The sequence below is a fragment of the Castor canadensis genome, chromosome 4 (genome assembly GCF_047511655.1).
Source record: "Castor canadensis chromosome 4, mCasCan1.hap1v2, whole genome shotgun sequence".
NCBI classification, from domain to species: domain Eukaryota; kingdom Metazoa; phylum Chordata; class Mammalia; order Rodentia; family Castoridae; genus Castor; species Castor canadensis.
In genome coordinates, this window is record NC_133389.1 from 122,974,263 (window position 1) to 122,998,753 (window position 24,491).

The 24,491-nt window shown below is 40.4% G+C and overlaps 1 protein-coding gene across 2 annotated transcripts in view; it reads right to left on the reverse strand.

The window, feature by feature from the left end:
- Positions 1 to 678: 678 nt before the first annotated feature.
- Positions 679 to 24,491, reverse strand: part of Lrp2 (LDL receptor related protein 2) — a 177,899-nt gene continuing 154,086 nt past the window's right edge. For both annotated transcript variants that reach the window (XM_074071047.1, XM_074071046.1), the window contains 16 exons: positions 23,785 to 23,916; positions 22,593 to 22,724; positions 20,803 to 20,946; positions 19,209 to 19,374; positions 17,463 to 17,591; positions 15,949 to 16,169; positions 14,999 to 15,175; positions 12,496 to 12,615; positions 10,264 to 10,354; positions 9,393 to 9,460; positions 8,718 to 8,835; positions 8,109 to 8,238; positions 6,999 to 7,100; positions 5,386 to 5,493; positions 2,375 to 2,446; positions 679 to 2,207 (listed from right to left, as the gene is read on the reverse strand). In XM_074071047.1, the coding sequence (XP_073927148.1) occupies positions 2,049 to 2,207; positions 2,375 to 2,446; positions 5,386 to 5,493; positions 6,999 to 7,100; positions 8,109 to 8,238; positions 8,718 to 8,835; positions 9,393 to 9,460; positions 10,264 to 10,354; positions 12,496 to 12,615; positions 14,999 to 15,175; positions 15,949 to 16,169; positions 17,463 to 17,591; positions 19,209 to 19,374; positions 20,803 to 20,946; positions 22,593 to 22,724; positions 23,785 to 23,916 (2,069 nt within the window). In that variant the 3' untranslated portion in view covers positions 679 to 2,048. The remainder of the gene's footprint in view (positions 2,208 to 2,374; positions 2,447 to 5,385; positions 5,494 to 6,998; positions 7,101 to 8,108; positions 8,239 to 8,717; positions 8,836 to 9,392; positions 9,461 to 10,263; positions 10,355 to 12,495; positions 12,616 to 14,998; positions 15,176 to 15,948; positions 16,170 to 17,462; positions 17,592 to 19,208; positions 19,375 to 20,802; positions 20,947 to 22,592; positions 22,725 to 23,784; positions 23,917 to 24,491) is intronic.

Sequence of the window (24,491 nt, forward strand, 5' to 3'; positions counted from 1 at the left end):
AGGATCACAAGTTCAAGTTCATTCTGGGCTACATAGAGAGACTCTGTCTCAACTAACAGAAACAAAAAGAACAACTAAAAGCATTAAGAAAAAGCTGTTATTTCTATTTAAAATAGTAGTTCTCAACCCTGGCTGCTCACTATAGTCCCCTGAGGTTTTCAACTGACTCAGAAACCTCTTCCCCTTTTCCTCTACCTTACCAATCAGAACCATCATGGCTACTTGTCAAGAGCTCACTTTACACTAGGCATTGGGCTACATTCCTTGTGTACATTTTTGCATTAGACTCCTGTAACCAGTGTTGCAGGAGCAGCAGCTGAGGTTCAGTGAGACCAGCAGCAGGAAGATGGCTAGTCCTTCTTCTGTCATCAGGGGAACACTAGCTAGGCTAGAAATACGTGCCCATCCTCTCAGTAAGCAACAGGCAACATGGCTGCTAAGAAGGACTCTGACTTCTGCTAGTTTCTAGAGTCCTGTTCGCTTTGTTTCCCATAATTTATTCCAGAATATCGTGGACACACAAAAAATGAATGCAGACGTTTGTTAATTTTCAAACAAAATGCTGTGGATTCCTGACCAGGAAGAAGTTGCAAGGAATCAGTGTGACCAAAAGCAACCAAACTTTCAGCACAGCCAAATACAAGTAATTCATGATGGAGACTAAGAAGCACACAGATGTCTGATAAAATACACATTTATTAGAAAAAATTGAGCAGCATCATTTCCAGTTGCTTTTCTAATCAAAGTACATTTCAAAGTAATTACAATCAGCACTCAAAATATGAGCAACAAATATTTTGAGAACTCAGGAATAAAATAATCAGTAGTATATTTCATTCATTCATCCAACCATTCATTCATTGTTTAACAAATGTGCAATTTTAGCACAGAGAACCAGGAATGCTATTTACTATGGAAATTGTATATTTCTACCATGGTTCCTGTTGTGGAGACTATAACCAACTATTCAAGACAAGAGCTGGGCTGTACAGTACATTCTGACACAAATGTACAGATTTAGACAAAGGACCTGAAAAAGGCTCAGTAAAAATGGTTTCCCTTTCTATTCATGTTTACTTAAGAAATAAATAGTCAACATAATGATATTTTTCACACACAGAAACAAAAACCCAGTTGAGGCTTCACTTAACTGGTATTTGTTTTGCACCTTACTGTATGAAGACACAGATTTGGTTTTAGTAACTTAGCTACTGAGCTTGTCACTAGAGTAGGTGACCACCTGAGATGCCAGGCAAGGACATAAGTTGCTATAGGGTCTGTCAAGTGAAAGACTGCATTCAATTAAATGCAAACTCAGTGTAGGACACTTGTGCGTAAGAGCATAGGATTTCCTCACAGATATTACAAATAAACATGTTGACTTATAACTAGTAGAACACATGTGAAATGGTGTTCTGCTTAGACAACAGACACACAGAAAGGTATAACTGAATCTCTTGTTCTACCTTCTGTACTATCTGAGCCACTTACAGTCAAATGCAGATGTCTATATGACAAATAGTGGACTTATCAATACACCTATTAATCAAGTTGACATGTAAGACTGAACATTAATTAAATTCTGATGCACAAAAATGGACCCAAGAGTGGTACCTGGATCCTTTCCTGGATAATGTAAAGGAAATGTGAGTGGAAGCCTTTCTTTAGACATGACTAACGGCCCCAAGTGGTCCCTTTCCTCATTGGATCATTTATCCTACTGATTACCAACCAAGTCATCAGATACTTTTATTAGAGAAGTCAGTGATGTGATAATCTTTCCAAAATTTACAAATGTACAATATATTTATAGCATTACCTTCAGACAACTTCAGTGCAAAGATATACATATAGTACATTGTGATAATTATTTGCAATAATATGAAACAGCATAAGTAAAAAAAAGACACACAATATACTTCCAACTATAGGCAAACAGAGAAAAATATATTTTTCATAAAGTACTGAATGTTAACTTTTTTCATTTGTTTGTAAAAAATATACGTGCAAAAGTGTGTTTCTAATTACTCCCTAAATAGCTGGCACAGCTATGCCTCAGAATCTTCTTTAACAAGATTGGCGGTGTCTTTAAAAGTGTCTTCTGTTGCAGTGTAGCCCACAGTCAGGTCTCTTTTCGGAGAAGTTTTGGTCGGGAGAGGAGACGGAGGGGAGTCCACAGCCACACTTTCCTTTTGCTCGTTGTCCATCTACAAGCACAAGAAGACAGGAATTGACCACTTATTCCCAGTCACAGTTTTGTGTGAAGTTTGATCTTTGCAGTTTGCTTAGACTAATTTGAGCATCTGTTCAACTTAGCCAAGCAAATCATTTGTGAAAATGAGCGTCTGTACTAAGAATAACTGTTAAAAATTACCTCTGCATAGATTGGATTTTCAAAGTTGGCAGTTTGTTTTGGTTTTCGTTTGAAGATATTCCATTTTGAGGCCTAAAGGAAAAGGGAGAAAACAAAATGAAAACTTTCAGTAATGAAGTCTTTACTTCATAGGTTTCTCTTCCTTTTATCTAAGTCTTAAAATTTCTTCCCACTAAAGACAAAGCAATTTGGGACATGACTCATGTGACAAAATATTCAGTTTTTCCTCTGGTTTCTGAACAGTCACCTAAAGTTTCTAGGCTGTTTTCATCTAATAATTTCACAATACTTCTGTGATTTGAAATGTTCAGTTTACGACTCTGTGTCCATAGCTTCTAGAAGCTTTGCCACCCAGATTGCTCTGGCTATTTCGGTACAGAGAGGACAAATGAAACTAAGACATACACAGGTTTTCTGGAGAAAAAGGTTTCGGAGCTGCCTGGAAACTAGAGGAAACATGCAAATCATAACTCTCATTTCCTAAAACAGTGTCTGAGTTGTTGGTCGATTTAAGAGTATCTCCTTTCACTTCATTTCCTCCTGTAATCAACTTATGACAACAGTAACAACAGCTAGCATGTATGGAGTGCTTACTCTGTGTCAGGGATTATTCCAAGAGTTTTACAAATTTCTGATTTAATCTCAACCATTCTTTGAGACAAGTTCTCTTATTATCCCTGTATGACAGATGTTAAGTCATAGCAAGTTTAAAGAGCTAAATTGTGGTAAAACAGGCAATGAATCCTGTTCTCAAGGGACTCAGACAAAGAGAAATCTCCATCGACAATGGGTGGCCCCACTTTACTGTCATGTGGGCCATAGCTCTGGCTGCCAAATAGAAACCTGGCAGGAGACAAGGGAAGGGCAGCCTGCTCCAATAGGCAGCTCAGGTAGCCTTATGGGTGTCTCACTCTGTGAAAGTTGAACCAACATGTGAAGTAGGGAGCACGTGACTGGAGAAGCGGAAGAGACTGTTCACCTAACTCATTTCTAAAGGAGGACCTGCTCCATACACATCAGGATGGGGAAGATGAAGACAGTCAGGGCAGAGCCCTGCCTCTGGAAGTGTAGTTAAGTGGAGAAGGCCCGAATGCCTAGCACTGCTTCAGTATGGAATAGCCTCACAGTTAAGCAACTACTCACAAGAAGAATGACATGGTGGTTTTACTCTAGTCTCCTTGGAAGGACCATGCATGTTATTGCAACTTTTGGAAAATGATAGAACTGACATGCATAGGAGTCCGAGGCCTTAAAGTGGAATCCTTTCAGTATACTTACTGATGAAAGATAAATCTGTGAGACACTTTGGCACATTTGTGTCAACCTCAGGTGACCTTAACCAAGTGCCTCTACTGCTTTTCAGCCACACTGGGACAACAGAGATGGGAAGATCCCTGGACATATCATGAAGGACAAACCTTAGAGGGTTTCAGCCTCAATTGATCTAAAAAAGTCAGAGGAAGAACTGATGTATTGCAAAGTTGGAACTGAGAGAGCGGAAGGGACGACAGTTGGTGACAGTCAGTTTTCATTTCAAACAGTCTCTCCATGTGCATTCTGTCTCTGAGGACTGCAGTGCAGGTCTGAGTTTATAACCCCCACCTCATTTCCCTTCCTGTTCAAGCAATGAGGTATTTTTGTCTAAGGAAGGTCACTACACTTAAAATTGACTGAGAAAAAAAATGTCAAGATTATAAAATAAATCTGGTTGGGTCAGGCCTGATTTTCAACATCCATTTTCAAATATGTCTTAAAGGAAAAAAGCTCAGTCCCTGAAAAAATACAAAACTAAAAATCCTTTTCAATGGCATCATCCACTGTGTGTGGAGAGGGGCGGGAAGTAGAAGTAAAAAGTAATAGAATATGAAAAGGTAGTCAGAGACCCCCTTTGACAAATCTCTTCTTTTCTGGCAGGCAGTATGAGCCCAGGGCTTCACACATGCTGGGCAAGTGCTCTACCACTGAGCTACACCCCTAGACTGCTAATAAACTTTTATTTTGACCCAAACAAGAAAAAGAATCAATGTCTGAGGTGGTTCATAGCTAGAAATACAATGTGATTTCCAAGTTAACTACAGATACCAATTATGTATATAGATTACACAACTTGAGAAATAAAGGTTGAATAAAACAATACTACCTGAATTTTTTTTCTATTATTACTTCACAAAGTAGTCGTAGAACTGCATAGCTGAAGCAATCCAGATCTTATCGTTCTCATCGAGTGTGTGTGGGGAGTGTGTGAGGGCGTGTGTGTGTAAGGGGTGACTTTTGGAATCACACTGGATTAGGAGAGGCACTACTGGAACTTACTGGACAGGGATCAGGAATATTGAAATACCCCATGATGCACAGGGCAGAGTTTTAGCACAAAAACCTCCTACCTTACTACCCCGGATGTTGACAGTGTCCCTTAAAGGAACATTTGCTCTAAGGGGAAATGGTTTGTCCAGAACCAAACATCTATATGTGGGATAGCTGCATATGTATCCTTAAAATTAGTTATATATTATTCATTCACATAGAGTTTTATATCAAATGCATTCATTGAATTTCACTCTGCATTTCAAATAGTCTACAAATTGCAAAGGTCTTAGAAGGCATGAACTCCATCAAACACTCTTCTTTTTTAATATTCAGTATTAAACATTGTGCCTGGCACACTGAGAACAATAATGTTAGTTGGATGATTGATTGAACAATTAGATAGAGGAAGAGACAAATGTAGCAGGGATAAACTAGTGCCATCTGGTGGTAGATACTGGTAATGGCAGCAGAGCTAAGAACAACCTACCTTTAAGGGACTGGCGTATGACATTGGGAAGGTCTTTTATATGTATCCCTGACACAGTGAAATCTTTACTCATCTCTAATTTGAAGACCCTATCCTGAAGATAACGGATACAGAATCTGTTTGCTCTTCTTTGTGACATGGTCTCCATTGAATTAATACCAACCCAGAATTCCAATTTTTTTTTGCAACTTCTACTTCAGGAGTCAGCCCCAGTTACCTGAGTTCCATCAGCACCCAGGGAAGTTGGCTTTGGTTCTGGAACTATCTCAGAAGGCTCTATTGAACTTCCATAATTTTTGTTCTCCACATTTTCAGATACAGTCACCTGTGAACATATTGAAGGTCCTTATCCAATTTTTAAAGAATTCAGTAATAAGTAAACGTGCCATAGGTTTATCAACTCTGGTTCTGTCTCCACCTTGTTCTTCCATAGACATGTCAGGCATTATTTTTCTTGAATGAGTGGACCTGGCAGTCCAGAACTAAATACCAGTCCCACCTCCCCCAAATCAAGAGCACCAACCACTGAGTCACCTTATCCACTAATCCTGGGAGGCACATACATTCCTCACTGGTCACACTTTTACTTATTAATGGCAATTCTTATGGCATTTTCTATGACTCTTTACTCTCATTATTGGCCATATTTTTGGAAAAAAGATACTCTGGTTGTTGACAGACGGCCAAATCCTAGAAGAACAATGTGAGTAACTGCCCAAACTCACTGGTGACCTGAGAATCCTATCTCTGAATATTAATAATAAAATTGATTTCAGAGGACTGCTTAAAAGCAGTTGAATTTTTGAAGCAAGAGATATTTAAAAAGTTAATACTCCTCTGTTCATTTTATAACATTCATGCAATTCCAGGTTCCCTCTTAACCCCAAATTGACATGAATATATCAATTTTGGGGAAAATAATTTGCTTCCTTTTCTATATTTTGCCTTCACCACTTTTTTCTTCTCACACTTGGATATATATCTCATATTTTTAAATGAAAATGCCAGGTGAAATGTCATATCTATGTCATCATATTTTAAAGTTTGCTATCTGGGTATCAAAAGATCAGGCAAAATACTTTCATGATTCAAATAGTTCTGCTTTTCAGAAAGCTGTTTTTGAAATCTTGTATGAAAATATGCCATTTGTTGAGTCTGAAAGAAGTGTAGGTATTAAAAGTGAAAGTTACTCATTGCCACTGAGGCAACAGTTGTTTGGACAAAGGAGGTTCAGGTGAACACTTGGCAGGTCCTGAAATGGTGCTGGGGTTATTGATCCATATCTAAAGAAAAGTTTGTCCATTTGTCCAGACTCCTCTCTTCTCCCAACTCCTTATGAAGATATTGAGCAGTAGGGCTGAACAAAAGGAAATTTATGTGTCTGCCTGTCAACTTTGGACAAGCATAGGAGAGCCCTGTCCCTGTAGCCCACCTCAGATCACACCCTAGTGATACCAGTCATCTACTCAGTCATTTCCTAAATATTTAGAGAGAGCCTGTGGTGTGTCAGGTGCAGTTTCCCAGGCCTCTGAATGGAATCCTACATCTTGCTCTGACACCTCTTGGAACGAATGACTCAGAATGATTGAGAATGGTGAGTGTCCCCAGCAAGGCTGCCAAGCCTCACAGCTGTTCAGTGACCCAGGACTGTTTGGCAGGGCTTGTGTCCATGGGGCAGCCCCACTACTGCAGAGAGCAAAGGTAAGGCATGGCACATTGGGCTTCTTATTTGGAGGAAGGGCAGGAGATGACTTGTGGGACATTACCCAACAGAGTAAGATCCAGCAACAGTAGCAGCTCAAAAAAAGGACTGTGTGACATCTGTCTCACCTGGGCTGGCAGAACCACTTTGCCACTGCTGTCTCTGGTTGTATACATTGGGTTTTCAAATACCACAGGCTGCTTTCCCATCTCCATGACGAAGTGTTCACTCTGACGGAGGAGGAGAAGAGAAAGGTCACACCATACCAGCAGGAAGGTGCCTTCCTCACACCAGGCTGTGTGGTAGGTGCTTTACCAAAGGTACCCAAAATATGAGGGCTTAGAGGAGGGAAGCAGGAGAGGCCTAGGGACTCTGAGTGGCAAATCATTTTCTGAAGTGACATAAATGCACTAAGTCATCTGCTGTAGAAAATGGAAACAGTCCTTCTATAACTGAATTCTCTATAGCCCATTAATGTAAACAACTCACTTGGGAATGGGTCTAAACAATAGAGAAGACAGTGGGGGTAGAAGAAGAAAAAGGAAAATAAGGAGAGGAGGAAAAAGGAGAGACATGGAGGACACCATACTTTCAGGCAGGATAAAAAGTGAGAGTTGAGGGAGAGACAAAATATTGCAAAGTTCCCAACACTGATTATGAAGAGCCCCATCTGGGCCAAGACTGTGCTAGTCTCCTCATAAAGTACAACATCTGGTCCTCACAGGAGATATGCTTGTACCCATTCTACAGATGGGAACACTGAGGATCAGAGATATCAAACTCTATGCCTATTAAATATATTTTGAAGATGGTAGAGCCATGGTTTCAATCATCTCTAAAGTCAGTTTATTTCCTCACTATACATTGATTGAAAAATATATGATGCTTGGAAAAATAGAATTCTCTACTCCTTTATAAATACAAAATGTCATCAAATAAAAACAAAATACCATTCTTCCCCAAAAAAAGTTCATGAATTTCATAAAGAATCTAATTAAATTTAAGACTGTTTCTGGTTCCAGTACAACAGTGTGGCTTAGAGTGGAGTAAATTTCAATTTCATTACCGCTACGATATTGTTAGACACATTTCTGCAAAAAAAAAAAACCTGTTTTCTAACTTGGTCTTTATAGGGTAAACTTTATTCTTTATTTCAATGGTCTCAAGATTAATTTTATTCTTTATATAAAGTAGTAAAAATGACAACCTTTCGAATCGTCCCTTGGAAGCCAACTCACCATCACCATGGATCTGTCAATAGCAGATTCAGGGCCAAAACCAGTTACTCCGATATCCATGTTAACATCTGCCCCCGATCTAAAGGTCACCCCATTTCCATTTTCAGAGGGTTTGACAAGACTGCTTAAGCTGAAAGTAACCAAGACAATGTCTTATTATTCAAAGAAAAAAGTTGCCATAGTTCCTTTTCATCCACATTGCTAAATCTTTCTTAAAAGAAACACACAATTCCCACCCCAAAGAATGCACATGTCAAATATGGGGTAAGTCCCCTTGTCTGCCTGGACAAATTAAAACACATTGCCAAACACTTGAGAGCTGAAGTCCAGTGGAATGCTTGCAGGAACAAAGTCTAGCCGACACACAGCAGCTCTGCTCCGGCCTGACCTGGCCCACCAGAAGGCACAGCCGTTTAGACTATAAAACGTGATCTGCCACTCAAACTTCAAGAAGTCGGTGAAGAATCTGTGATTTGAAGTGACTGCTTTCAGCCCTCACTACGTTTTGTTTCTGCAGAATTGACACATTGTGCTTTTTAAAACTTACTTATTCACAGGGTCACGTTCACACAGGCTTCTAAAACCAATATTCCACACAATGAAACTGACCTTGGCAGCTTGGGCAGAGCAGGCAAAAGGGAGCCAGTTTTCCTATAGTGGAAAAATCCTACAAGTGCCAGAGCTCCAATAATGATGACCAGAAGGATTGTCAACAGCACAGCCATTGCTGCCATCAAAGAGGAAAGAAGCAGAGAACCGTCAGCATGAGGACAAAGAAAAGCCAACACGATTTAGCAGCTGAAGCCACGGACTAGAACCATTCATTCTTCAAATACTGGGTTAAAATGAATATATGACAGCATTCATCCAACTTAGGGACCATGACTATTTCCCAGTTGCTCGCTTTGTTGTTGTTGTTGTTTTCCTTTGTGGCACTAGAGTTTGAACTCAGGCCCTCTCATTTGTGAAGCAGGCGCTCTACCACTTGAGCTGCTTGGCCAGCCCTTTTGGTGTCGGTTATTTTTAAGACAGGATCTGGCTTTATGCCTGGCCTGGCTTGGACCTTGATCCTCCTATTTGTGCTTCCTACATAGCTGGGATGACAGGCACATGCCAGCATGTGCAGTCATTGGTTGAGACGAGGTATCATGAACTATTTTTTTTTTTTTTGGCCTGGATTGACCTTAAACCACAATCCTCCCAATCTCTGACTCCCAAGTGTCTTGTGTTACAGGCTTTAGCCACCACACCTGGCTGTCTAGTTGGTCATATATTTAAACTTACTTGTCCCTGGAGGGAGGCCTTTTGAAAACCCAATTTCACAATAGGCTCCGGTGTAGCCACTGGAACACCTGAAAGTAAAAGAGAAACATTCACTAGTCCAGTTGCTTCTTAGGTCCCAATGCAATTTTACAAGTGCATTCAGAGATAGAGAGTGCTGATCAAGTAAATTACGTGTTGGACAGACAATGTAGCATGCGTGAGATAAGTGCTGCTGCTTCTGCCAAGAGAGCAGTAAGAATGGCGTTCTCATTCTAGAAATGCACTTTTGATGGAGTAGCTATGACACCTACAGGGTCATTCTCATCAAATGAACCTACCAGTGTCTTCTCTCTGCCATGGAATTCTTTTTTGGAGAGTAAAAACAGACACCATGGTGTGTTCTTTCTTTTGACATGCTTTCATGAAATGTAACTATTTCTCTGGCTACATGTTTGAGCTTTCTCAACAGCCTTCTTTCCAAACCTTTGGCCCAGCCTTTCTGCTTGTCAGCTCTGCCAATAGCTATTCACCCTCAACCCTACTACAAATCATCGTCCCAGGTGAGCAGGAAGTACCATTGCCATTTCTCTAACTCCTTGCTCTTCAAATTGTGGTCCCAACTGTGGCATCCCCAGGAGCTTGGTAGAAATGCAGAACTCCTGTGAGTGAGTGTGGGCATTTTAACTGGTGACTAAGTGATTTTTAGGCCCTTTATAGTTTGAGAAGCACTGCCTTAATCTCTGTAGACTCCCCCAAAGGAGGACAAGATGGTTAAAAATGTGAAAATTAGTGAACTGGCAATGTTCCTGCACTTGTTCTCCCAGCTACTTTAAGGTCTCACTTCCCCAGAAGAAATGAGGCCTGCAGCCAGGACCTCAGCACTCAGACTTACTTGCATTTGGGAAGGTCATTCTCATCAAAATAGCAATTTCCTCCATGCATACACCTGCATGGGGGGGGCATGGTGACAGGAAGTTCGATGGCTGCAGAAAGGGAGAGCCACGCATGTGTTAGTCAGCCACACTCAGGCGAGCCCCCACCCCATTCAGACCTGCCTAGAGCTGGGGCTGGGGCTAGGGAGTGGTGGCCCAGCTAATTATTCTCTCTGCCAAGCTGTCACCTGCCTCCTAAATCATATGAATTTCCTTATCAGTAATAAGATCTTGGAGTGTAATATATATTTTGTAGAAAGAGGCAGTTAATAGAACTCCCCCTAAAAAAAAAAAGCCAGTGGAGAAATGCTAAATTCCAGAGCATATATTAATAATTAAGAGGAACTTATGTTAAGAGAATCTCTTAAGACATTTACATCCTCATTTCAAGTTCTCCAAATCTTCCTCTGTGAACCATGAAAATCAAATTTGATTTAGGCATTCCTCAGAACTGCAGCTAAAGGCTCCACCATGTCATCAGTGGACCACTCAACAGGCAGACACAGGGATATAGATACACAGGTACCTGATGCCCAGTTAGCAAGAGATAGCCTCATTTTGAAGTCCTCCCAAACTGACCTCCCCCTGGGTCACTACGCTAGGCTCAGCGCCCACATACTCCATGGATCTGCCCAACGGAGTCTCAGTGCTTCAAGGTCTTCAACTCGAAGATGCTTGGTAAGTGTTTATGATGTGTGTTTTCTTAGGAGCCTGGCTACCCTCCAGGCTCAGTCCTTTGATTTGGGTCTCTAGTCAAAGTTCCCTTTACAGACAGCCTATCCCTGAATATTCTCTCCAAAAAAACAATCCCACCATTCCATCTCCGTCCTTTTCACTCTACTCCACTTGTCTCCATGGTCCTTTCACCACCTGACCAATATATTATCTATTTATGAGTTTCTCTGTTTATTGTCCTATTGGCAAAAAAAAAAAAAAAAAACCTCAATGAGGGCAGAGGACTGGTCTGTTTTGTTCACTTCTGTTCTCTTCAGCACTTAGAAAGGGACTAGCACATAGTATTTACTTAATGAATACTTACTGAATTAACTGATTAGTTAGTTAATATACCAAACCAAGGCCCTATAGGGAACAACGCCATCATTAATGTACTGACTTTGGTTAAAGTTCTATTAAATGAGAATCTTAATATAACCCACTTGGCAAAAAATTTCAGAGACATAGTAGGCCACAAGGTGACAGCTTACACAATTTACACAATACCTCTTATACAATAAACATCACAATAATTCCTACTCAGCACAGGACAAATAAAAGGCTTTTTTGTTCAAAATACTGGCCAAAGTATTAGAATTCTACCAATATTCCCCTAGGAGTGTTGGGATGACCATGAGAGTAGGGGAAGAGAAGGGAAGCTGTTTTTTCCCTCTGAGTTCACCCTCCAAATCAACTTTTCCCTCTGGTTCCTTGTTTGACCACTTACGCCCCCTAGTGGGAGAAGATGGCTAAGCCTCTTCATTTCCCCACCTGCTAAAACTGTTAAGAAGGCCCCCAATGATATTAACCACAAAATGGGCTGCAGGATGACTTTTTAATGTGCTTGTTTAGCATAGAACACTAGCTAGAGACACTAGTTATTCCCCATGACCCTATTAATTCCTTCATTCAAAAGAGTCACTAAAATAAGATCTTGCCAAGAAGACACCAATCACAACATTTAGAATGAGAATTAAACTACTGCTTCCTTATTTCCCAACAACATAAGGTGTATTTCAAAACAAGGCCTTTTTTTCAGTGTGAAAGCTTTGAAATGAGTGTATGAGAAAAGCAGTGAACATCCTCCACACCCCATCCCACACTTATAAGCTCCTCCCCCTCAGAAGCATTTCTCCACCTTGGGGAACCCAGTTAATCTGAGTGAATTCTGGGACAGGGATCCAGTTAGGGTGAAGGAAAGACAAAGAGATCTATCTTACAGAAAACTCCCTCTTCAAAATGTCTTTACAAAACAATGCAACTGTATACTTGGGAACTCTGGATCTGTATCTCTGCAGATCTTAGCAAATAATTCCCAGAAATCATTGGAACACAAGTTCTGTTTGATTCCTGGGGTCCCACTTGGGGCTATTCACATTTCCTTCCTGGCTGCCCTGACTCTGTTCTGCAAAGGACCCAGCACGTGGAATTCTTCAGGCTCCTGAAGATCCCAGGGCTGTCCAAGCAGTGCCCCATACCTGCATCACACTCGACAGTGCTTCCCCCTATGAAGTTGGAGCCTTGGGGACAGGCACAGCTGTATCCTCCAGGTCTCAGTAGACAGAGGTGGCTGCAGATCTGTTTACAAGGGTTGGACACTGCAAAGCATATGATAAGAGCAGTTAGGTCCTGACAAGAGACTGAACCAAGTGGGTATGGTTCTGCCAGGTGGTGGTAGAGCCTAGTAGCATCCCAACACCTTTAGGCCATGTGTTACCTGGATTCTCACCCCCATTTTCACTACCATCCTTGCCCCCCATCCAGAGTGGCACCTCTCCCCACTGGCCCTCCATCTCATTTCTATGCTGCTCATGTTTTCTACTAGATCACTTAGCTCCTCTATTACTCTGCCAGGCTTGGAATGTGGGTATCCATCTGGTTCACTGCCTAACCTCAACGACTAATCAGTGCTAAGCAACTTGAGATGGTTCAAAGGACCAGTAAGACCACAATAGATAGCTTATCCAAAGCATATACTGGACAAGATTACCACAGCAGCCCTCCAAGGGGAATGTTCTTCTAGGCTTTTGTTTCCTTATTTACAGCAAAAGGACATTGACAGTTGTGATTCATCAGAACCACCGAGGAGCTCATTCAGAGAAACTCAGATTTAAATTGGTCTGAAATAGAGCTCAAGTATTACCATTAAAACTCCTCATATAATTCTAGAATCTTCTGAATTCTACCTTAGCATATATTATGGTTTATCCAAGAATTATACTGGATGATATGATCTTTAAGTTCTTTCTCAGGCTGTGATCCTGATTCTCCATTAACTAAAATGTAACCACGGAACTCCATCAACTAAAATGGGCCATGGCTATAGAATAGTAAGACACCCATAGCCTCACTCAAAACCTGTCCCATGACCAATCCGCCAGCTCTTTAAGAGCACAGCTTTTCAAACTTTAACTTGACTCAAGTCACCTGGGGAATCTTTTAAAGTTCGGATTCTGATTCTGAAGGTCCGGCTACAGCCTGAGCCTCTGCATTTCTATCCAGCTCCAACAGGATACCAATGTTATTGGTCCTCAGCTCACACAGGGTAGCAAGGGACTGGAGCAGTGGTTCTCAAAACACGTCCCAGAACCACCAGCAGCCACATTGATCGAGAACTTAGAAAAGTAAGTTCTCCAGCCACCTCAAGTATACTGAGTCAGAAACCCCGTAGCACTGGGATTTGGGGACTCAGCAAAGCACGCTGAACAAACTCTCCAGAGCATGCCAGCATGTGCTAAAATCTGAGAACTGCTCGTCCACAGCAAATGCTAGCCTAGCACCTGTGGGGTTGGGGGAAGCCTCAGACCTCCACTGCAATCAGCACTTTCCCAAGGGGGCCCAGAGCATCCACTGAGTCTCCAGACTTTCCCTGCTTTCTCCACAGGGGCTAGAGGAGGCCTCCCCAGGTCAGGAGAGCCACAGGGCAACTGGGATGCAGTACCGTCATATTGGTAGGGCTTAGAGGGTCTGAGAGGGGGCTGAAGAGAGCTAATTACTACCAGCAACCCAAGGGAGCCACTCCCTAGAAAAGGCACTTGCCACTGGAGTGATCTTGGGATTCTCAGCTCTGAGCTACAATTGACCGAGGCCAATTCTGGCTCTGAGAATGGCAGTGGACTCTACCCTTGACTCACTATATGGATAGAAGGGAGAGACTTATCAAGGCTGCACAGCTGTAGAATTCAACCTGAAACATGCTGACCTCTGGACCAGACAAGAAAGACACTGAGCTTTGGGTTGGATAGAATTTTTAACTTAAAAGTAATTTCTGAGCTTAAAACTCATACATTAGTTGTGTGACTTAAGCACACAAGTTACGAAATCTTTTTTTAGCCTCAGGCTCCTTACTTGAGATGACAATAAAACTTCATTACAAAGAGATTAATTGAAGTGACTGATGTCTGTGTTAATACTGAAGAGAGAATCCTCATTTCAAAGCTATCCTTTCCCTTTCATCTTGCTGCACACAATGCTGAAACATGAACTAGAATACAGGTAACCTGAAGACACAGGACCAAGAGCTAAGAAAATGAGAAAAGAGAAAGGAGGTAAAAATGCTATGACTGACAACTTTAAAGTAAGGTGCACACATCTCAGAATAATCTGAATGGCCTGGTCTTGCCATTTTAATATCGGATAAGACTTCGGATGTCCATGAATGCCACTTTCGTGACTTGTTAACCTAACTTAGCAGGGGTCTGATGCCTGTTGGACTGTGTGGCTCCAAACAATGAGGAGTGAACTGGTTTTATCTTATTTTTACTGATCATGATTTGTATAATTTCATTCGACTCCAATGTTATCTTTCTTTGGTCCAAATGGTTAAACCACCCACCCATACCCACACCCACACAAACGTACACACACATACCCTTTCCATGCACCAAGAGTAGCCTGTTATCATCCCCTACCCTTTTCCAACACTATGTCCATTATTTTGAAATGATAACAAGGGAATTTTATTCCAGGGTTGGTGATTACCTGACTGATTGTATCTGAGTTGATGAAAGATTCGAACTTGAGTGAGCCAAGGGTTCACTACCACCATTTTCTCTTTCCTTCCTTGCCCAAATTTATTTTGCTTCCACACTTCTCCCTTCTCTTTTGCTACCCAGTATAACTGGTCTTCAAAGATGTCCAGACTGTACGGCTTCATTGCTACTCATCCACAGTGGAAAAAACAAAACAAAACAAAGTTACCAAAACACAGTGCTCAGACTTCTAGGTCTGATGTCTTTCTGCTTCAATTAACTACTAACGCAATGTCTTGAAACTCCAGGATATTCAGGCAGACTTTCTGTACACATGACCATGAAAATGCTGCAGTGAGAGGTCAGGATGACAGAAACTAAACAATATTAATGCATACTGTGACACCAATTATAGGGCACTAGCTCACTTTCAAGTGGCTAATTCTATTCCATTTTTGGAAAACAATTTGTAGAGCAGAGATTTTATTTTTTTCCTTTCAATGTAAGACACTACTGGTTAGATAGGGAAACAATGTGATATGTACCAGATCACTAAGTTCTGCAGTCTGGATAAGAAAAAAAAAATTCTCCTTTTCTTCTTGATGTTTCCTTGTGTGCATTAATGAGCAACCTAGCACGTTGAAAATTAATGTGTCTAGAAGCAGTTAGACATGGATTAACATCGGTATCCACAAGCACCACCTCAGGGCAACCTAACAGAAATCTCAGTTATTTCAGTCTCTGCTCCTGAGAAGCATTTTAAAAAGTTACGTAAAATGGTGAAAGTGGTTTAATTATTACTGATGGATTCATTTGCACTTCATTAGTAGCTGGACACATTACCTGAGCAATTCTATAAACTATTTCCTAAAATCAGGATTCATTCTTGAGAAATGGGCAAAAAGACTCCAGATATGTTGGTCAATTACTTAATACATTAAATTGTAGCTCATTTCTAACCTCCGTGTACAATGGTTCTCCTATCCGTGCCATCGTATTTTATAGTTTCAATGACGTCCTCCTTGGAGTCACTCCAGTAGATCCGGTTATTGTTCAAATAATCGACTGAAAGGCCACTTGGCCAGCCGAGGTCCTCGGCCACCAGGATGGTGCGATGCTCCCCATTCATCCAGGCAGACTCGATTTTGGGGTTCTTTCCCTGGTCAGTCCAGAACATAAGCCTGAAACACAAGTTTTCTTCATTGTGGCATCTCATCAAGTGAAGCTCCCTTCTACCACAGAAACTGGAACATTACAGGGTAATCAACAGATTTTTACAGAGATCTAAGACTTGGCAACACTTTTTTTTTCAATACTGGGGTTTTGAACTCAGGGCCTTATGCTGGCTAAGCAGGTGCTCTATCACTTGAGCCACACTCCCAGCCCTTTTTGCTTTATTCGGCTAGGGTCTCTTGTTGGTGCCCAGGCTGGCCCAGACCACCATCCTCCTATTTACACTTTCCATGTAGCTGGGGTGACAGGAGCACACCACCATGCCCCAGCTTTTATTGGTTGGGGTCTTGGGAACGTTTTGCCTGAGTTAATCTTGAACCACAATCATCTCAATTTCGATTCTCAAGGAGTCAGGATTACAGGTGTGAGCCACTGTGCCTGGCCAAGTGACACTTTTTATACTTTAATGAAGACAAGGAGAGTCTCTTGATATTATTAAATATAATATGTGAGATATTATAGTGTAAAATAAAGAAGCAATGACGATGTTGAGGTCAAGCCCACATTAAAAGTTAATCTTCTCAGACAAGCTTCTTTCAAGTGTTATTGCTGGATTTCTAAGGGCATAATTTAACATATGTAAGATAACAGAATCAAAGTAATAATAGCTCACAGTGTTATATATGCAAATATTGGTGTACTGGTCCTGTTCAAATAGAGAAGGTATTCTAGGCTACTTGAAAAAATTCACTACTCTGAGGCTAAATTAAATATGTGGATATCAATTTATTTATTATCCAAATAAATACCTTAAATGAAGAGAAAAATAACCAAACCAGTTCTGATGCTGAGATGATTTATAGATAAACTACAATCAGTAAGATGTATGTATAGATGTGTTATTTTATGTATTTTCATATTTTGGAAATAAATTTATGTCCACTGAAATAGGACCAACTCCATAGTTGTATTTCAGAGAATAGGTTATTTTTAAAGCATCCAAATAAAAGGAAAATAATCCTGGTGAAACCTTTACTTAAAGTGGTTAAATCCACAAAGAATTTCATAGTTCAGATAAGGAATTCAGGTAACCAGAAAGATTCTCAGTTATATTCTCAAAGGAATTTCTCCATCAGAAATTGTTGGTCCTATATGATCCCAGGGCATGTTATAATTCTCTATACAGTCATAGATTCTACTTTAAAATAAAACCAAAGGGCAATTTCAGTGCAACTAGGAAAAAGAAATCACTATATGTAATTTTAAGGTAATTCAGTGGGGATATTCCTTCCAGTACTCACCCTAGGTTGGGATTCACAACAATGGCAGCTGGTTGATCCAGGTGGGTAGTAATCAGCCACTTTCTATACCTCCCGTCAAGTCTAGCCACCTCAATCCGTTGATTCTTGGCATCTGACCAGTAAATATGCCTGAATTCAGGAGAGTAGAATTAACAATGAAAAACTCTAGACTGATCACTTCAGGGGAAGAGGTTTGAAGATGTGATAACTTATTTTGGAAGCTCTGGCCAGCAAGATAGCTACTCGGATACTTGTAACCAACGACCTAATCTCTTCAGCCAAGGGGACATCTTTGGAAGGTTACATGTGGAAGGGTGAGGGATGGAGGAGATTCCTGCCTGATCAACCAAAGCAGCTGGCTCAGCCAGGATCAGTAATGGTGGAGGACACGGCAGTTAGACTGGCTTCGCATCTTTATTAGTGTAAGACAAGGGTTTCCAGGTAGAAGTCCTCGGAATTAGTGGGCTGACCCTTTAATCTGCCCATGAGTCTATTTCGTCCTTAGCAAGGGCTCTGTTGGAATCATTAGAATCAACAGAAATCTGGCTTCGGTTCCAAAGATGAGGAAAATAGCATTTCACCTGCCCTTATTTCCACTTCTATGTCTGCAGGTGTCAGTCTCCTACAAGCAGAAAGAGCTCTGGCAGTTTCTCAATTCCCTCACTCATTAAAATGGGCTGAGAAAGAGATAAAACTTCAAACAGGAAGACAGATCTGCCAATGTCACTCCCTTTCAGAAGGACGTGCTAACGTCTAGAGTTGCAGTAACAGTTCTCTAAGGCCCTGTTTCCTGACAGAAAACACTGATGTGAATCCCCTGTTAGCCTGCAGGCACAGTAGGGACCCAATTATCTTCTTCAGAGGAGCTCAAGTCTCCCAAGAACAGCAGACAAGTTTGTTAAAAGGCGAAAATGAATTTATACTGCGAATGACTCTCCATTCTCCACAAAGACAGCGAGCCGCAGAAGCTTCCCGCTCAAATGTTTTTCCATCATTAGTTCATTTTCAGGGACACAGGACACTGCACGCTTGAGCTCCTTTGCATGTAATCACTTTCCCGCCCCTGCCACTCCAGTGCGAGCTTCCTCCTGGAAGATCGGGCTTATTCACAACTTTGTATATCAGTGTGCATCTCACTATGACCAAGGATGACCCCACCTGAGGTTCTGACTCAGGGATCAACCAAACTCTGGTCCCTAAAAGAGGTACTGGAGTCAGATGGCCTGAAAGAACAGAACGGAGCTGATACCTCTATGAACTCAAGCCTAAAGATTAAATAGGGAGGTCGAATTTCCAGTTGGTTTTAGTTAGCTAGCCTGCTAAAAACACAGTTGTGGATTGTTCTTTCCCCCAAATAGCTACCATAGAGAAAAATGTTTACTCTCCACTGCCTTGCTTGTAGAATTGTGAGGCTGTCCAATTTCTCCACAAAAAGAACAGAGTTGCCATATAATGAAAATTAATCTGGAATCCAGAGCTCTGTTGGCAACTCAATGTAATACAGAGTTTTGATGGGGGGTGCTTCCTAAAGCTTTGTTCATGGCATACATAGAATACAGGAAATGTAACATGCACATGGCACATTGGGATAAGCAAAGGTGGTTTCTGGGACCAGGGAGAGCCCCTGCATTAGCAGCTGAGTGTGCCCATACCCAGATCCAAGTGAACTCGTGTGCCATGATGAGTAGTGCAGAGCTCTTGCCAGGAAGACAGGCTCAGCAAGAGGGAGATGTGCAGCAAATTTACCTTCCGACCCAATCCACTGCTAATCCATCAGGCTGCATGATATATTTCAGGCCCAGGTCCACTTCATGAATGGGATTATTGCTGCCGGATTCAAAGTTGGGGATGTAGGCACGTTTGATAGCACCAAACTCAGAGCCCTGGGCTAGCACCGTATAATATACAACACCTGCAGAGGAACACACATCTCCAGTTGCATGTTAAGAACATCAGGTAAGAAAGGAACTAATCGAGTGTTCATTTGACATCTCTACCTCTTCATTGCTTTTATAATACTAATAATTCAATAACATCAGTAAGATCAAGCCTCAGACCCATCATACTTTGCTATTAGCTACAAACGCTTCAACTGATAACTTGCTAGTGTTTTCTTAGCTATCTCTATTTGAAGGTGATACATTATCTTCCAAGAGGGGCAGATAGCCACTTACTGTCATCACAATCAAGGTCTAGTTCCAAACAGAAGGCACAGAGAAACCAGACCAGGCTGTTGGGAACCAGAAGTCACGCTCGATACCAATTTTAAAAAGCCATGTAGATGAGAAGTCCTTTTTTATATGCAGATTATAGGATAGTATAAAACAGTTATTTTTAAACTATAGGAAAACTGTAACTTAAAAAATAAAAAAGCAAAAATCCAAGGTGTCATTATGTAGCCTGGGCTGACCTTGATCTCAAAACCCTCCAGCCTCAGCCTCCCAAGTGCTGGGATCACCACACCCATCTTAAGACTGTGAGTTTTAAAGCACAGATTTCCTAGGAATGCCCCATTCTTGAAACACTTATTGTTAAAATAAAAAAAAGAAAAGAAAAAGTAAATCTTATTGTATTACATAAGTAAGTGTGAAAATACAACAACAAAATCTCTTAGATTGGCATAGGTACTAATAGTTTACAATTCTATTTGAAAGCATTTCATATGTATTACCTCATTCACTCTTCAGAGCAGCTCTCAGAGGAAGGTGGGAAGAACAAGATTACCAATATCATTTTACGGAAAAAAATAAGATCCAGAGAATTATCATAATTGCTTAGTCTAGTAGATGAGAGAGACAAGGATAGAAGACAAGGCTCAACAGTAGCACTGTTCACTTTTTCCTTCACTACGCACGCTGTGCTACATGTTGAATCATATTCAATCTGTTTCCAAAGAGCACATGGGTACGGGATGGGGAGAAAATATGTGAAAATTGTCTTCCTCCATGTACCATGCTTTAATAGAAGCATGTTTAAAATGCCACAGGCTCATGGGTGAGTGTTTGAGGAACTCTGCCAGGAGGAATGACAGATGTCACAGAGGAGGTGACACTAGAACTGGGTCTTTGAGGTCCAAATAGAAATAGAAGAATGGGAGCTAAATGAGCAAGGATAGGGAGATAATGAAACACAAGCTGAAGGGAAAAGGTTTAGAGAGAAGTCAGGAAAGGTTGGCAGGAACCCAAGGCCACCATATAACACCTGGAGCATGCTGGATAGGACTTTGCTCTTCCACTCATGCAACAAGGTCTACCCATTACAAAGTAAATTCTCCAAAATTCAACATCTAAAAATTCAAAAAGTCAATAATGTCAGTGACAGAGCCAATGTTTAAACTCACTGAGGCCTATGCCCTCAGGATCCCAATCGTAGTCAAGGCTTTGGATGTGTTCCTCCTCTTCCAGGTACTCTGAGAACTTCTCAGATGAGACATTGTATTTCCGAATACGAACATTCTCAGGCAGTAGCAATAAAGGTGGGTTTCCTGTAAACAAGCCAAGGCCAATTTTATCTGGTTGAATTCTACATGAACTTTAAAACATAAAGTAGGTTATAAAATACATAGTAAGTACTCCCCTTCCTTTAAATAACCATGATACAGGAATCTGACCATCTCTGTTAACCAATAAAACTTGACTATCCTGCTGAATTACAAAACCCATGACTGTGGACATTCCTGTCCCTATCTGAGGTGTAAAGGTAACAATTCTGTCAGGGACAGTATCAGTTTTGTATTCTTTGTCCTCAGTGGCAGTTTAGACAAGACTGAGATGCCTACAGAGGGGCCTCATTTTCACTGAAAATTTTTTTCCTGACCCACTGACATTAAAACAGACAAGATGGTAGATATTTAGTCTTGCAGAAGAACTACAATGTTCTCAGCCTCACTAAAAGTTTACCAGGGAGATCTCATTCCTAACTCTTTTCTGACAGATTTTATGATTCTTTTAGCAGGTAATTATGTCCACAACCCAGCATAGCTTCTAGCTAGTGAGAAAAAAAAATCCAATATGTTCTTGATTTAAAATTTTTTTTACCTAAAGCATCTCTTTCAACAGTGACTCATCCCAAGATGCTTGTCTACAATTTTTAAATTTTAATTTACTTACAGAATGTCAATCAAATGCAATTTAAATAACTTTTAAAAGTTCATTTTACATATTTGCTCAATCTTGACATTATGTTTTATATGAATATTCTAATTTATTTCAGTAATCTCCTTAGTTAAAAGATTTAAACATTTAAATTTTTTCTGCTTAATACCAGACCAACTGTTCAAATGCCTTCTACTCTAGTTTCCAATCACTATAAAAAATGTTTGGAGGATAAAATACTTAAGTATGCTTGTCAAACGTATGCTTTGCATGCCCAACTTATATGAATTTATTGAACAGCCATTTTGGCCTTAATTTAGAGAAGAAAAGGCTATTTTCTTAAACACTAGTAAAAATTTCAACGATGTGCTGATTTAGATCAGGTCTCTGACTTACATTCCTTTTTTTTTTTTTGTCATTTCTTCTCATATTTATTACCACTTTTTAACTGGCCTGATTCTCAGATACTGGCATTAGTTTAAAATATGAAACTAATGATTGAAGTTCTGAATGCACCAGTCTCTTCTCTGTCTGTGATCAGTAGTCCATGAACAAAAACAAAGAGATATCTCAGCAGCACCCTTTATTTGCCCCAATTCAATGTTGTTTTGTGCCCATCTTGGATCTCATGGCCTCAGCCCCTGACCTCAGTGGAGTGGGAACTAGAAGGCCTTGTTCATTTCTTTCTATTGGTCACTATCCTACTTCAAACTTTTGTTGTTGACTGAGTCTTCTTAAGGGCAACATGTTGCCCACTTTTGAAGTTTTTATCAAGGTGGACAAGAGGCTAAATCCAGAATAACAAAGAAGAGCTGACTCTTGTTTTAATCCCTACATATTCATTGGGAGACTAAATAATGTTTTAAGTTGGCAGAGAAGGAGAGAGAAGAACAACTGAGGAGGTATTGGAAGAGAAGTAACTGGCAAGTTAAAAATAAGATTCTTCAAGTCAAAAGTTTATTTCCTAGTACATCATATTCATCAGCATTTATTTCCCCCGCAAAAGACACTTGATCCCAACATGAGCGCATCATACCATCAGCTGCACAGCGTTCTCCATGACGGGTACTCATAGACCGAAAACCATCAGCACAGAAACACTCATAACTTCCTTTGGTATTCTGACAGTTCTGGGGACAAACCCCAAATTGCTCACATTCATTGATGTCTGCAGGCAAAATAAAACCAAATGTTCAACATCTGTTCCAATCCATTCCTTAAAGACCTTGTTTTTTCTTAAATCCATATTCACAAGCAATGAGAATCAAGAAGAGTGCAAATGAAAATAAGCAATGATGTCAACATTCTTGGAACAGTTAGTAAGTTTCAGAGTGTTTCACATACTTTTAATGTTTTTTTCCTCATTTAAACTTTAAAAACAAAATTCTAGGAAGTATGGACTATCACTAAGCCAAAGTCCCAAAGCTGGCCAGCAATGGAAACAGTTTTAATGGAAGCAGAGTAACTCTGTACAATAGCAGAACAAATTTTTGCTTTCCAGAAAGCATCTGTACAGTTGATATTTGGTATTACTTCCCTTCTACTAACTAGCTTCAGGAACAAGAGTCATTAATTTGGTATTTCAATTGAGTTCTTAAGCTTCAGCACCCCAAAAAACTCTTTAGATAATCTGAGTATTACAGATGAATTACACATTGGAAGTTCACATAATAAAAGACACCTAAAATCATATCATTAGTCACAATCCTGATGAGTTATCTTCCAGCTCCAGAACTCACTTCTGCCTTAGTTAAGTAGGTGTGCAATAAATGTGTTGTTTGACTTAAGGTAAAGACAATAAGCCTTGTGTTAGGTTTTTTTTTTTTTCTTTTTTGGCAGTACTGGGGTTTGAACTCAGGGCCTTATAGCTTTGTTAGGCAAGTGCTCTACCACTTGAGCCATTCCGCCAGCCCCATGTTGGATTTTTAAAATTTGATTTCATTCACTGATACAATAAGCACCCATCATTAACAAATCCTTCATCATTCATATTAATTACCCAGACATCACTGAGTGTGTACTTTCTGCTACACATTTATCCCAGCACTGGTAAGAGGGAATGTATGCAGGGGAAAAACCAATTTGCATTCTTCAATATTTTAATGACTGAGAACTACAATGTTGGCACCATTAAGGGAATTATGTGACAGCTTTAATAAAAGTAAACAGGTAGAGGAGTTATAAAGTATAATGTTCTCTTAACAAGAATTAGAGAAAATATATCTTACCTTGACAGGAGTTCCTGTCCAAAGTACCAGCTTTGAATCCAGTTCTACAGGAGCAAATAAATCCTCCATCATTTAACTGGGTACAATTGTGTTCACAAAGATTTTCAGCACATGTTCTGTCTTTTCCCATGTCTGAAAAACAAAATTCCAGCATTGCAAATGAAATGTATGGGCCAGATCAGCCACAAATGAACAGATGAGTGTTGTGTCAGAAGGAGCACCTGACCATAACCAATTGTATCTTGAGATGTCCTCTTTCCAGAAGCATTTGAGAAGATAGGGGCATCTGCATTCTGAGTTCTAGAGATGGCTTAAATGCCATCTAACAAATGTATAACATGTTAGATCCTTGAGGCCATTTCCCGTAAAACACAGCACTGCCAGGCTCACCCTCAGAGCATCCAGTTCTGTACTCCAGAATCATGGAGTCAGGGACTCCCACAAGTATCATCACCTACTCTTCTATCTTTCATCCCTTTCTAGAAAAATAGATCAGTAGGTAGGGAGATGGATAAATGGATAGATAGATGATAGATAGATAAAATACATGAATGCAGGTTAGCACAAAACTATGAACACAATCATAAACTTGTAATAATAAGACTGTAATGTGTCAAACCTTGATCAAGTAATTACATAGATCAAGTATGGCCAGGGTGCAGTCAAATGCATAATCATGTTATACAACTACTATTAGAACCACAAAT